This window comes from Pleurodeles waltl, chromosome 3_1, assembly GCF_031143425.1.
Source record: "Pleurodeles waltl isolate 20211129_DDA chromosome 3_1, aPleWal1.hap1.20221129, whole genome shotgun sequence".
NCBI classification, from domain to species: Eukaryota; Metazoa; Chordata; class Amphibia; order Caudata; family Salamandridae; genus Pleurodeles; species Pleurodeles waltl.
This window is the reverse complement of record NC_090440.1, coordinates 828,546,600-828,562,113: the sequence shown is the minus strand read 5'-3', so window position 1 is coordinate 828,562,113 and position 15,514 is coordinate 828,546,600. Positions and strand designations below refer to the sequence as shown.

Genomic DNA, 15,514 nt, shown 5'->3' with positions numbered 1-15,514 from the left:
GGGCTATATACCTGTAAGGAAATGCCTCCTTGGCATGGTTACCCCCTGACTTTTTGCCTTTGCTGATGCTAAGTTATGATTTGAAAGTGTGCTGTGACCCTGCTAACCAGGCCCCAGCACCAGTGTTCTTTCCCTAAACTGTACCTTTGTCCCCACAATTGGCACAACCCTGGCACTCAGGTAAGCCCCTTGTAACTGGTACCAAGGGCTCTGATGCCAGGGAAGGTCTCTAAGGACTGCAGCATGTCTTATGCCACCCTAGGGACCCCTCACTCAGCACATGCACACTGCCTAACAGATTGTGTGTGCTGGTGGGGAGAAAATGGCTAAGTCGACATGGCACTCCCCTCAGAGTGCCATGCCAACCTCACACTGCCTGTGGCATAGTTAAGTCACCCCTCTAGCAGGCCTTACAGCCCTAAGGCAGGGTGCACTATACCACAGGTGAGGGCATATGTGCATGAGCACTATGCCCCTACAGTGTCTAAGCAAAACCTTAGACATTGTAAGTGCAGGGTAGCCATAAGAGTATATGGTCTTAGAGTTTGTCAAACACGAACTCCTCAGTGCCATAATGGCTACACTGAAAACTGGGAAGTTTGGTATCAAACCTCTCAGCACAATAAATGCACACTGATGCCAGTGTGCAATGTATTGTAAAATACACCCAGAGGGCATCTAAGAGATGCCCCCTGAAAAGATACCCGACTTCTAGTGTTGGCTGACCAGTTCCTGCCAGCCTGCAACACACCAGACATGTTGCTGGCCACATGGGGAGAGTGCCTTTGATACTCTGTGGCCAGGAACAAAGCCTGTACTGGGTGGAGGTGCTTCTCACCTCCCCCTGCAGGAACTGTAACACCTGGGGGTGAGCCTAAAAGGCTCACCCCTTTTGTTACAGCACCCCAGGGCATCCCAGCTAGTGGAGATGCCCACCCCTCAGACCACTGCCCCCACTTTTGGCGGCAAGGCTGGAGGAGATAATTAGAAAAACAAGGAGGAGTCACCCACCAGTCAGGACAGCCCCTAAAGTGTCCTGAGCTGAGGTGACCCCTGCCTTGAAAAATCCTCCATCTTGAGTTTGGAGGATTTCCCCAATAGGATTAGGGATGTGCCCACCTCCCCTCAGGGAGGAGGCACAAAGAGGGTGAAGCCACCCTCAAGGACAGTAGCCATTGGCTACTGCCCTCCCAGGCCTAAACACACCCCTAAATTTAGTATTTAGGGGCACCCCCGATCCCAGGAAATCAGATTCCTGCAACGTGAAGAAAGGACTGGTGACCTACAGGCCTGCAGAGGAGGAGGAAGGCGACAACTGACTTGGCCCCAGCCATACCGGCCTGTCTCCAACTTTGAAAACCTGCTCCAGCAACGCATCCGACAGGGACCAGCGACCTCTGAAGCCTCAGAGGACTGCCCTGGACTACAGGACCAAGAAACTCCAGTGAACAGCAGCCCTTGTTCAAAACCTGCAACTTCTTTGCAACAAAGAAGCAACTTTCAAAGACTGCACGTTTCCCGCCGTAAGCGTGAGACTTCACACTCTGCACCCGACGCCCCTGGCTCGACCTGCAGAAAACAAACACCTCACGGAGGACTCCCCGGCGACTGCGAGCCCGTGAGTAACCAGAGACGATCCCCCTGTGCCCCGATAGCGACGCCTGCAGAGAGAATCCAGAGGCTCCCCCTGACCGCAACTGCCTGTAACAAGGGACCTGACGCCTGGAACCAACACTGCACCCGCAGCCCCCAGGACCTGAAGGAGCCGAACTTCAGTGCAAGAGCGACCCCCCAGGTGACCCTCTGCCTAGCCCAGGTGGTGGCTGTCCCGAGACGGCCCCCTATCCCCCCGGGTCCATCCATTGTTTTCAATCTAAAACCCGACGCCTGCTTTCCCCACTGCACCCGGCCGCCCCTGTGCCTTTGAGGGTGTACTTTGTGTGCCTTCTCGTGTCCCCCCGGTGCTCTACAAAACCCCCCTGTTCTGCCCCCCGAGGAAGCAAGTACTTAACTGCTGGCAGACTGGAACCGGAGCACCCCTGTTCCCCATAGGCGCCTATGTGTTTTGGGCACCTCTTTGGCCTCTGCACCTGACCAGTCCTGAGCGGCTGGTGTGTTAACTTTGGGCTTGCCTTGAACCCCCAATGGTGGGCTGCCTGTGCCACAAACTTGAGACTTGTAAGTGTTTTACTTACCTTCAAAACTAACCTTTACTTACCTCTCCCAGGAACTGTTGATTTTTGCAATGTGTCCACTTTGAAAATAGCTTATTGCCATTTTTACAAAGACTGTATGTTGGACTTTTTGCCTTACGCAGGGTCATCCCCAGTCTTTTTGCCTCCTTCCTCCTGGTTTTTCTGACCTCTCGCTGTTGGCTCTAGGACTCTGAGCACTTTATCACTGCTGACCAGTGCTAAAGTGCAGGTGTTCTCCCATCTAAAGTTGGTATGATTGGCTTATACCTAATTGGCCTATTTAATTTATCTATAGGTCCCTTGTACAGTGGTATCTCTATACCCAGGGCCTGTAAATTAAATACTACTAGTGGGCCTGCAGCGCTGCTTGCGCCACCCACTGAAGTAGACTTTCAAACCTGTCTCAGGCCTGCTAACGCAGGGCCTGTGTGCGCAGTTTTCTGCCACAGGGACCTGGCATCTAAATTTACTTGCCAGGCCCAGAACTCCCCCTTTACTACATGTAAGTCACCCCTAAGGTACGCCTTAGCTAGCCCTATGGGCAGGGTGCCATGTATGTAGAAAGGCAGGACGTGCCATATTGCATGGCCTGTCCTAGTAGTGACAAACAGCCTAACTTGGTGTCTCACTGCTGTGAGTGCTGCCTTCTCATAGGATTGCATTAGAAATGCCCTGCCTTATGTGTAAGGGGTATTGTCTGATTTATGAGGGGTAGCGTAGGCATGTTTGGTATGGTTGTGATGGTGATAATAAATGCTGCTTACTGGTGTGGGTGTATTTTTTATTACTATCACAGAAATGCCACTTCTAGAAAGTGCGCATTTATCTGTGCTTTTGCAGCTTGACTCCAATCCACGTCTGGGCAGAGTGACAGTTGGGCTTTGTGCATACTTTTCAGACAGCCTGTACACAGGGAGGGTGGAGGTGTCACAGTGGTGCATCTGCATACTGAATAGTCTTCCTGGGCTGAGAGAAGTGAGAGGCGGGGCACACCTGCACAAGACTGTGCCCTGGCCTCACACAATAGGGTTGTTAACCCCCCACTGATGTTTGGAGCCTGTGCTGAAAGGAGAGAGGGGGCACTCCCAGAACCAGTTGTAACTGGCTGGAACCTCCTCTCCCTACCATTGTAAAACACTGTAAGAACTGACTATAAGTACAGGGGAATTTTCCCCACAATTTGGAGACTCTTGGAATCATCTTGGAACTGGACACCAAAGGCTGAAAGGACTCACCAGGAACCGCCATGGACTGCTGCTGCTGTGCTGACCTGTGACCTGCCTGGTCACAGTGAAGGACTTGCCACTTGCTGCCTTTCCCTTGTGCTGACCTGTAGCTGGTCCCTCCACCTGAGGACCTTGTCTTAAGATTCTGCTCCCCAGGGGCAGGGTGCTGTGGCCCCTGACCCCTGCATCCATTTCTTAACGAGGGGTGCTTCTCCGTGGTTGCGGCTGCCATAGCGCTGATTGCAGCGCACTTATGGAGCCTTGGGAGCTCGTAGGCTCCTTGCTGCATTGTGCCCCTTTAAATAAGATCACCACAGCAGCCCGGGAAGCTGGAAGAACACTTGCGCACCGCATCGGGTGCAGGCGAGTGTCTGCTCGGGCCCCAGGAGGAGTCTGATTTTCTGTGGCTTCACGGCAGGACCAGGGGAAGGCGCGGGGAGTGCCCCCTTCCCCCTGGCCTCTGCTTTAGGAGCAGGACGCTCCTTTTCTGCTGTTAGGTAAAACTTGCATTATTGTGGGCCCCCCCCTCTTGGTGGAAGGGCCAGTGGAGGACCGGGGGGGCCCCCAGAGATCGCGGGTCCCGGGAGGGGCCTGTCATTAAACCGGAGGGGGTGCGTGGTGCCCCCCTCCTGCCCTAAGTTGTTTTTGCTGGCTTTAGCCCCCCTCGTGAGGGCCGGTTGAGGCCATGGGGGGCCCCCAGTAATCACGGTCCCCGGAGGGACCTGTCTATAAAAGAGAGGAGGTGCATGTCGCCCTCCTCTGACCCCAGAGTATAAGGGAGGCCCTGTTTTGCACATAGGAGTGCTGGGGGACCCATTGTTCACCTTCTAGGCACTGGAGGTGCCTTCATCCAACCAGGTACTGTTTAAAGGACCAATATAGTTGCAATCCAAAGTTCTTTCTACAGACTTTTGTTTGATTCATATATTACCTACCTGCGTTTGATGTTTTTACATATGTGTATGCAAATGCTCCTTTTATGGACATGCTTGCTAATATGTTTTTCTAACTTGCCATATGTGTTCTAATGTTCCTACTATGGGCATTTTATGAGATTCTTATGACAAGTGCTGTGATGTAATAACGTGTTTTCCTGACTACTGCTTATGTTGTAGAATACTGAGTAACCTGTGTGTTATGTGTGACTACTGCTAGGCTGCAGAGTAACTAATGTGTAACGTTCTGACAACTGCTAAGGTAGCAGGATAGTACTAATATGTGATGTTTGGTCTGATAATTGCGTTGTGTACAATACAGTATATTTTCATATAATCTGGTGTCGTGTTTCCTTTGTGGTGGGGATATTGCTTCACATGTGTTTTGTGTGTTGTGCAGATGCTTTACACATTGCCTCCAGGTTAAGCCTGACTGCTCGTGCCAAGCTACCAAGGGGGTGAGCAGGGGTTATCTTGGACGTGTAACTCCCTTGCCCTTACTAGAGTGGGTAAGTTCTGCCTGGCTGAGGTGCATACCCTAGCCAACCAGAAACCCAATTTCTAACACTGTACATGATATTGTTTTCATTCAAAGTTCCTAAAGTATCTAAGTGAAGTACCTTACATTTAAAGTGTTTGATGTAAATCTTGAACCTGTGTTTCTTAAAATAAACTAAGAAAATATATTTTTCTATATAAAAACCTAATGGCCTGGAGTAAGTCTTTGAGTGTGTGTTCCTCATTTATTGCCTGTGTGTGTACAACAAATGCTTAACACTACCCTCTGATAAGCCTACTGCTCGACCACACTACCACAAAATAGAGCATTAGAATGATCTCTTTTTGCCACTATCTTACCTCTAAGGGGAACCCTTGGACTCTGTGCACACTATTTCTTACTTTGAAATAATAAATACAGAGCCAACTTCCTACAATACTCCTGAACTGTGTGGTGCACCGCAGGATGACAATAGCATGCATAGGGCCCATTTTAAACATAATGCTCTGGATGATGCTTTAAATACACTTGTGATGAAATTAGATTTGAACATTTTAGGACCCTCAGTGGTGTTTTCTGATGATACAATTTCCACCTTTTCAGGAGGAGGAAAAGAGCATTATAGACTTTATAATTATCTCGTGGATGCAGCCCATTTGAGTTCTGAGTTTAAAATAGAGGCAAACTGTTCGAGTGATCGTAACCCAGTATCCACCATTTTAGAAGTAGGCACTTGTCGAAACATTTCACCAACCCCTCAAAATTGGATGTTTAATAAAAATAATGGCGGAAGGATTAAATGGGAACATATCAATTCAGTTAATTTTACGAATAAACTGGTACAGAAAAATGTAACTTTAATAGAGCAATGCTTAGCAGAGGATTCTTTCAAGGAGGATATTTTAGCTGATTTTAATCAGTTGTGTAATGCTTGGTAGTTAATAGACCCCCTCAATTTATCCGTCCTTATCAGTGGTTTAATAAAGCTTGTTCAGAAGCTCATAGACGCTTGTTACATGCCCTAAAATCTGCCCCACGATGTGTGTTGACTATTCGTAAAGCCAGACAGGATTATAAAGCTACTCTGGAGACTAGAAATGATGAAATTAGGGTGAAAGCCTGGGATGACTTGACAGTAGCCGTCGCTTCAAGGGATAGCTTATTGTTTTGGGGCGTTCTAAATCAACCCTTTTTTCAGATATAAACACCATACAGTTGGAATCGCTGATCCCTGAGGCTGCTTTGGTATTCCATTGTAAGAGAGTTTTTCATTCGAGTCCGCTTAATGACTAGCCTAGTAATGACCAGGTGGCAGAACCCCTCCCAATTTCGTTGTCAACACTGATTAAGGTAGTGGAGGTGAAAAGTGCCTTAAATCTTTCGGCACTGGGCAAGGCGCCAGGCCTGGATGGGGTGTCAGTAGATGTTTTTCAGTCTGATATTATTTTATGGGTCCCAATTTTAACGAAGGTTCTTACAAGTGTAGTGGAAGGCAAGATCCAAGATTCTTGGAAAGTGGCAATTTTGGTCCCAATTTTTAAGAAGGGAGACAAATCCTCACAGGCCTGTTACAGGCTGATTTCCACCTTCTATGCCACAGTTCAAGTTTTGGGGAGGGTGATCTTTAATAACACAGTGACAGCTGACCTTGCAGGCCCATGTAAATGATGTCACGCTTTCGTTACTGATATTAATTGCAAGCAACTCTTAGAATGTGCAGTATAATAAGTAACTAATTGAGTTGTTTTTAATATTGCCTAAATCTGCACCTGTCAGTACATTTAAAAATATGAATTTTATTTTATTCACAGGTAGCTGATGATGAAACCCCTACAGATTTGCACGTTCACATGTACCAAGTAGACAAGCCATACAAGGAACCACTCACAAGGTAGTTCAAACATTAAGTTTTCATACTGATTGTTATTAGTGCAGCAAAGGATAAGATGCTCTTTGTCTTTTGATTGTACGGGTTCATTTCATTGTGCGCATTTTTTTAAAGAAGTTAGTTCATATTTAATTTCCCGGAAGCATTAAGTTAACATTGAGAACAGTTATTATTGAGCACTTTATTGTACTCTCTAGGGCAGTGGTTCTTAACCTGTGGTCCGGGGACCCCTGGGGGTCTGCGAAAGCTACTCAGGGGGTCTTGTGACTGCTTAGAAAATAATGCAACATTAACAGACTAATAAAGTCTGTATAAATAAAGAAAATAGAAAATGTTATAACATTCAGTAAATAAGAAGAAATTCGAAATGGGAGGCTAAAAATTAATTTAGTATTCTCAGATTGATTCATGGGAGCAGTGCAAGAGCATCAAACAGGAGCTAGTATGGGCTATAAGTTGCCTCACTTGAATTTAGGAAGGCTGTAATGTCCCCAGTCCTCGGGTTCAAATAACTATTAGGTGGGGTTCCACAGAAGTTTGCTCAAGTTAGCTATTAGCGTTGTAAATTCCTATCTGATAGAGAATTCTAGTTGCAGATTCCTTACCTTAGAATTTTCCCCAGGCGTCAGACTGGATCCAGAAATCCTTCTTCGAGCAATACCCCTGTGCATCGGCAGGTGGCGTCGGTTGACTCCGCGGGCGTCGTAATGACATCAGGAGTAGTATATAGACGTCGCCCTCGCGCAGTGACGTCAGTTATTTTCTTTCTGCGCCAAACCCTGATCCAGAGAAGAGCTACCCTGGCTATTTTATGGCTGAATTCGACCGTTTTGTCGAGTTTTTCTGTGAAACTTTGGTGCGTCGAGGATGTCCCCGAAGACCGGGTTCAAGCCATGCGAGGACTGTCATTGTATGATGTCGGTGATGGATCATCATCGGGTTTGTCTGTGGTGTCTCGAGCATGACCACAACCCGAAGTCGTGCTCCGAGTGCCGGGCCATGCACCCGAGGGCTTGGGGGAGTGGTGCCTAAAGCTTATGGCGGCCCGGCACCTGACTCCGTGTAGGTCTCGATCTCGCTTGAGAGGAAGGTTTTCAAGATTGGTTGTGGAGTCATCACCACTCGTCTTCTTCCAAATCCTTCGGTCAAGGTAAGAAGAAAAAGAAGAAGAAGTCGAAGAAGTCCCATTGCTCTCCGACTTCGCCCTGTCGCTCGGCCGACACGACGTCCATGCACAAGGCCTTCATCCTCTGAGCCTGCGTCTGGGTCGGCTCTGCACTTCCCCGAGTTTCCTGGAGCGACCCCTGCCCAACTTAGAGTTTTATGAGGCCATGCACCTCATATTTGGGCGGTCCGAACGCGATACGGCGCCTTCGGGTCCAAGGGGTTTGGCTGAGGGACCTTTGGGTTCTGCGCTTGAGGCTTCGGCTCCAGCCACCGAGGTCACTTCCGGATCCATGCGCGGATCCGCACCGGCACCGGTCGCAACCTTGAGACTTTCCCCGGCACCGGGTCGATCATCGACGCACCCGACGTCAGTAGTGACCACTATCGACGTCGACCCAACTCAACTTCGATGGGGCCTTTTCACCCCTTGTCGGATTCGGACCCTTTTTTCTAATGGGTACGGATATGGGGAGGGGTTGGAGGAGTCCATGGACCCTTATGAATACCAGGATGATCCTTCTATGGACTGGACTCACGAATTGGGCAAAGCCAGTGGTCCGGATACTTCTCCTGTCAGTCGGGCAGCTAAGGTCCTTGGTCTCGAGCTTCCCACTGTTGAGGTCAAGTCTAATCTCCTAATGAGGTGCTTCAGCCTGGGGCTTCTACTTCAGAACGCCTTTTACCATTTAATGAAGCCCTCACCGATGTCCTTTTAGGTACATGGTCCAAACCCAACTCAGGGACTCCTGTGAATAGGACTATTGCATGCCGCCATCGGCCTGCCCTGAAAGACCTTGAATTCCTGTCCCAACACCCCACACCTGAGAGTCTTGTTATCCAGGCTTCCTCTTCTTCAGGCGCATTCCCTTCTGCACCCCCTGATAAGGAATCCAAAAGACTGGAACAGTTTGGCAAGAAGTTGTTTTCTTCCTCCAGTCTCACGCTGCGGTCTGAACACTGCATGCCTTTTGGGCCGCTATACCCACTCTTTGTGGGATACGGTTGCCCAAGTCCTGCCGCAGATACCGGAGGAGGCCTGTGCCATTGTCTCCCAAGCTGTGAACGATGGGAGAGCTGCTGCAAAGTTGACTATCTGTTGTGGGCTGGACACGACCAACTCTCTGGGCAGATCGGTTGCTACGACGGTGGCCTTACGACGCCATGCCTGGTTACGTACTTCTGGTTTTTCTGGGGATGTCCAACAGTCACTGATGGACATGCCCTTTGATGGCTTCCGTCTCTTTGGAGACAAAGCGGACTCAGCCTTGGGGAGATTCAAGGATTTCCAGGCTACGGCTTGGTCCCTCTGTCTTTCCTCTGCCCCTCGCCCACCACAGTCCGCTTTTCGCTCCTTTCATGGCCTTGGAAGGGGCTCCCTGTTGCGTCCTCCACGCAGCCACTGTGCCTCGCGTGCTGTTCAGCCTCTGAGTGGCCAGGGACGCAGAATCCCACGTCACCGTGGGACAGGGAACCAGAGGTCTGCCCAGTCCACCTCTGCCCTCACTGCAACCTCCAAACCCTCCTAGTCCGTCCTCACACTCCTGTCCAGTTGGAGGCAGGATTCGCCACACTGGGAAAACATCACCTCAGACAGGTGGGTTTTGCAGATAGTTCGAAAGGGCTACTTCCTCCATTTCAAATCTGATCCACTACCCATGCCACCATCCTTCAGTCACCTTCCAGAGGATCATTTGGTGCTTCTCCATCAGGAAGTCGCAGCTCTCTTGGCCAAGGGAGCTATAGAAAAGGTCCCTGTGCCAGAAGTAGGTCATGGTTGTTATTCCCCTTACTTTCTGATACCAAAAAAGGACAAAGGGTGCATCCTATCCTAGACCTATGGGACCTAAAGTACTTCCTCAAGAAGGAGAAATTCAAAATGCTCACCCTGGCTCAGGTTCTGTCTGCCTTGGACCCAGGAGACTGGATGGTAGCGTTGGACTTGCAGGACGTCTATTTCCACATCCCCATCCTTTCTGCCCACAGACGTTACCTGCGATTCGTGGTAGGTCACGAGCACTTTCAGTTTACTGTGCTCCCCTTCGGCCTTACCAGTGCCCCTTGGGTGTTCACAAAAGTGATGGCAGTGGTTGCAGCTCATCTGCATAGGTTAGGGGTCTCAGCCTTCCCCTACCTCGATGACTGGCTGTTGAAGACGGACTCGCCCCAGAAAGTCGTCTCCCACCTGCACACGCTGAGGTTCACCATAAAAGTGCCGAAGTCACACCTGACTCCCTCTCAGTCGCTCCCTTTCATCGGAGCGGTTCTGGACACAGTGCAGTTTCGGGCTTATTCTCCCGAAAAGCAAGTCCAAGGCATTCAGGCTATGATTCCAATCTTTCGGCCTGGGTCTTGGGTTTCGGTCGGGCTGACTCTGAGGCTGCTGGGCCTCATGGCCTCCTGCATCCTGCTACTGACACATGCCAGATGGCATATGCAAGCTCTGCTGTGGGACCTGAAGTTCCAGTGGGTGCAGCATCAGGGGAATCTCTCTGACCTGGTCCAGATCACGGAGGGGACTGTGAAAGACCTGCATTAGTGGCTTTCGATTCCGCATTGGGTCCACGGCAGATCCCTCTCCCTTCCCCAACCAGATCTATCTATAGTGACAGATGTGTCACTTCTGGGTTGGGGCGGCCACATGTGAGAGGCGGAGATCAGAAGACTTTGGTCTCCAGCGGAGTCTGGGCTCCATATCAATCTGCTGGAGTGCCGGGCAATCAGGCTTGCGTTGAAAGCATTCCTTCCCTCTCTCAAAGGGAAAGTGATGCAGATGTTCACGGACAATACTACCTCCATGTGGTACTCCAACAAACAGGGCGGAGTAGGGTCCTGGAATCTTTATCAGGAGGCAGTACGCCTCTGGACATGGCTGGAACATCAGGGCATAACCCTGATGGTTCAATGTCTGGTGGCTCACTCAACACCAGAGCGGACAAACTCAGCCGTCGATGCACAGCCGATCACGAATGACATCTCCATCCGGAGGTGGCGCAAGGTCTCTTTCAGCAGTGGGGAGAGCTTTGGTTAAATCTGTTCGCCTCCGCAGAGAACGTGCAATGTCAGTTGCTTTGCACGTTGGAGTTTCCAAGACGGCACTCGCTCGGATACGCTTTTCGTCTCGAGTGGAACTCTGGGCTCCTTTCCACCTATACCCCTTCTGTCCAGAGTTCTCAAGAAAATCAGGAACGGCTGGGCCCATGTCATCTTGGTGGCTCCGAACTGGGCACGGAGAGTATGGTATCCAGAGCTATTGAGCATGTCCATCGATTCTCCACTCAGACTGCCTCTTCGGGCAGATCTTCTGTCGCAGCATTAGGGGACGGTTCTTCACACGAACCTGTCCAACCTCCGTCTTCATGCGTGAAGATTGAGCAGCACCAGTTGATGGCTTTTACCCTTCCATCCGAAGTCTGCAATGTTATCTTGGCAGCCAGGCGGCCATCAACCAAAACTGTATACGCCTGTCTTTGGAATAAAATTGTGGCATGGTGTACCAACAAATCTGTTGATCCCTTTTCCACCCCTCAATCCGAAGTTCTTTTGTTCATTCTTTCTTTGGCCCGGCAGGGCTCTGCTTTAGGGACCCTTAAAGGGTATTTATCTGCCATTTCGGCCTTTCTTAGGCTTCCTGATCAACCCTCACTCTTTAAATTTCCTCTTGTGAGTAGATTCCTGAAAGGGCCCACCCATTTATTTCCTCCCACTCCAGTTATGATGCCTCAGTGGTACCTTAATCTTGTACTTACTTATTTGATGTGTACCCCCTTTGAGCCAATGCATAATTGTCCCTTGCGGCTCCTTACCTTCAAAACTGTCTTTCTGGTCGCTATCACCTCTGCTCGCAGGGTGAGTGAGCTTCAGGCCCTTTCCTCAAAACCTACATACTGATCTGTGCACCCTGACAAAGTAGTGTTGCGCATTAGGGCTTCCTTCCTGAGGTTGGTTACACTCTTTCATGGAGGCCAGTCCATCACCCTGCCTACTTTCTACTCACCCCCACATCCTTTCCATGAGGAGGAGAGACTCCACCGTCTGGACCCAAAAAAGAGCGTTGGTGATCTACCTCAATCGCACTAAAGATTTCCGGGTGGACGATGAACTCTTCGTTTGATATGTGGGTGTGAAGAAAGGGAAGGCTGTGCAAAAGCGTACCATCTCTGGATGGGTGCTTCTTTGCATCAAAATGTGCTACGCCTTGGCCAAGAAGCAACCCCCTGAGGGCATGCGTGCTCATTCTACCAGAGCAACTGCTGCTTCCACTGCGTTAGTACGCGGAGTACCTGTCCTGGATATCTGCCAGGCAGTTACGTTGGCGTCCCTGCACACGTTTGCTAAGCACTACTGCCTGGACAGTCAGGTCCGTTGGGACGGCTATTTTGGTAGTTCGGTCCTGCAGGACTTCCTAGTATGATCTTGGTTTGCAGCCCACCACCGAGGATGGCATTGCTTGGGTATCTATTCTAAGGTAAGGAATCTGCAACCAGAAGTCTCTATCAGATGTACAAGTTACTTACCTTCGGTAACAAAATATCTGGTAGAGACATATTCTAGTTGCAGATTCCTTACCGCCCACCCATCCTCCCCGCTTGCGCACTGATTTCTAGGGACAGGGATTCCCCCTTTCAGGTCCTTAGCTCTGGCACACCAATCTCAGTGTTCTTAGAGGCTCTGCGCTTTGGCGTGGAAAGTCGTTAAAAAAAACTGATGTCACTAGCAAGGGCGGCGTCTATATACTACTCTTGACGTCATCACGGCGACCACGACGCCCGCGGAGTCGACCAACCTGCCAATGCGCAAGGGTATTGCTCGAAGAAAAATCTCTGGATCCAGACTGATGCCTGAGTGGTCTGCGTGAAAAGGTGCGTGCACCTTTTCAGTACAGGTCATTGCACCAGGTCACTGTAAGCCACCCCTATGGTAGGCCCTCCTAGCTTGAGGGCAGGGTGCAAGTACCTGTGTGTGAGTCCACCCCTGCATGAGTAGAGGTCCCTAGAGTGTGTGCAGTACAGCGCCAGCGAACTTCTCCACCCCTTTGTTACAGACCATGTAGCGCCAAGAGGCTATCTCATCCTAATACAATGAAGTATCGATTTTGTTGCAACTCTGACATACCCATAGCGTAAATATACAGCTCTAAAGGGCAATCTCACCCATACAGTGTGACAACACCACACTCTATCAGTATAGACAACCCAGCTCTACAGGCCTGTGACAACCCCGTTTCATGAGTGAGATAGCCCCCTTTAGTAACCAGGGGAACCTTTACCTCCCCCACAGGCGCCAAATGGTTGTAGCACTTCTAAGTGCTGTTTAAAACTCTTTCCAGCTCACATCGACCTCTTCCCTTCGCCTTCCAGTAAGAAAGGGTAGCGGGGTGAACGCCAGGTGTGAGGCTCAGCACTTTGGCTGACAGATTACAGCATGACAGGTGTGCTTTTCATTTATCTGATGTCGATAAATAAATAGCCTTCAGTAAGTTGATGGTAGCACTTATTTACAGAACCTCAACGCAGCACTACTGGTGACCACTTTACTGGCTTTGGAACTAAGAGGCCTTTGTTCCGGTCCTGGTATGTCCACTTAATCACCCTATGTGATCTTGACCCAATTACCGCCCTCCATGGGCATCCATTCAATACTTCGGCGAACGAATGTGGTGCTGAAAAAACTACCTAAATACGGATACTGGCCTTTTATAATTGCTTCAAATTTTGCATCACATGCATTAATAAGAAAAAGAAAACATGAGAAGAAACTGAGAAAAGACTATTTGGCAAAATAAAATGAAGTTACCTTTAAAAAATAAAACTTTGCAATTTTGTGCCTGCTGGGCATGTTTTTGCCAGTCACAAGCCTTCTGTGGCACTGGAAGTTAGAACAAAATAGTACCTCAATCATGTTAGGAGCAGTGGAAGGGCCCTAATTCAGTTGCATCACTTAGTGCTTGAGCCCTGCTCCACACAGAGAAACGGAAGTGATGCCAGACATGCCTTGGCGAATTACGAGGCTGTAAAGAAGAGTGCCACACAGACCAACAAATGGTGAGCGTCAGGCGGGCTCAAGCCCTGTATTGAACACAGCAGAGTCTCACACACGAGACACATGTGCAAGTGCATGTACTCGCAAGCTCGTCCCTAAAAATGTTAAAAACCACCGCTGCAGTGTTTACATTGCACTTGCTTATTTTCGAAAACAGTAACCTCATGAGTACATGTTTGGAACCAGTATTGCTTGCAGAGACAATCTGCTAAAAAAAAAAAAAAAAAAATCTGTCGAAAATGCAATGAAAATATACATTGATGTACCCAATGTACTCCCAAAATTATTTAAGAGCAACCTTAAATCTGAAATTGCTGTATTTTTCTTTTCCACGTTGCTTACTGTCCAGAAGGACAGGCCCGCTCATGGAGAAGGGAATTAATGTTCCAGTTTTTGTTCTGTCAGTTTCTTTGTTATTTTAACTGATTATATTACATTTCTTTTGAAAGTTGATCTTTTGAAAAAGTTTAAGGTTCAGTTTTTGAAATCAGAATTGCTGATACTTATATTTTCAATATGTTTGCGTCCACTTTATTTGAATTCACAAACTTTCTCTTTGAGTTTCATTGTGATTTTTTTGTCAGATGACTCTGTCTGACATTCTTTCATATGAACCCCTAAAATGGCTTATCACTTGAACTGTGAATATCCAGCACAAAACAAATAATTTCATTTATGATAATTGATTGTCATTCAAACGCTCCTGTTTAATGCAACTATTCATCTTTTCCTTGTATTTGCTAAAATGCTACATCTTTGTTATAAAATTATATGGCTGAATTTGACTTTTCTCAAGTGTTAATCTGTTGTCATTGGAAGTTTTATAGTTTAAGATTATCCTGGGATCAGTTTCAGTCTTGTGAAAGAGGATCCCCAGGCACTTTTATGCAGACTACATTGTGACCTCTAAGATTGATGAGGATCATCAGAGGTCCCTCTGCACCATGCTGCATATCTTTCTAATGTTTTTATTTAATAAAAATGTGTATTGTTTTGTTTTTGCTTACTTTCTCTTTTTACATTAAAACATGTATTGGTCACCTCCTTAATGTTCACATTCCTTCCACTTGTGAAGCTTTGTTTCTTTTTAGGTTTTGGCAACTATGCCAGGAGGAGTATTAATCATGTTCTGTTGTACTCTTAGCCTGGTGTAGATTATATTTAGAAATGTTGATGCAATGATTATTAAGTCTGATTACTTCTTCTAGATAGGTGACCTCAATGCCCTTAGATGTTTACTGGACCATCTGTGTGCTACAACAAATACATTATTCAGCTGATTTCAAATGAACAGCCTGTATTGTATGTCTTGTCTATAACCTTATTATTAGTCGAAGCAGTTCATTAAATGGTATCATGGACAACCGCAAGTTATCTCTGATTTTGTTTACAAAAACATTGTCTTACGTGTAATTATTTAAATATGCCAGTCGATGGAGCAGCATATTGCTCATTCATCTGAAAAAAATAAATGTATGTGAAGCATGGGAGATCAGGGTTACCGCAGAGAGATGTTTTTCTAGTTAGATGAAAGAATGGAGAGTTAGTCCTTTATATTTTTCCAT

At 48.0% G+C, this 15,514-nt stretch overlaps 1 protein-coding gene across 1 annotated transcript in view; it reads left to right on the top strand.

Annotated features, from left to right (window-relative positions):
• PIK3C2A (phosphatidylinositol-4-phosphate 3-kinase catalytic subunit type 2 alpha) overlaps window positions 1-15,514 on the top strand; it is an 852,450-nt gene that overhangs the window by 259,409 nt on the left and 577,527 nt on the right. The window contains 1 exon segment of the mRNA XM_069223730.1: window positions 6,667-6,746. Coding sequence (XP_069079831.1) covers window positions 6,667-6,746 — 80 coding nt within the window.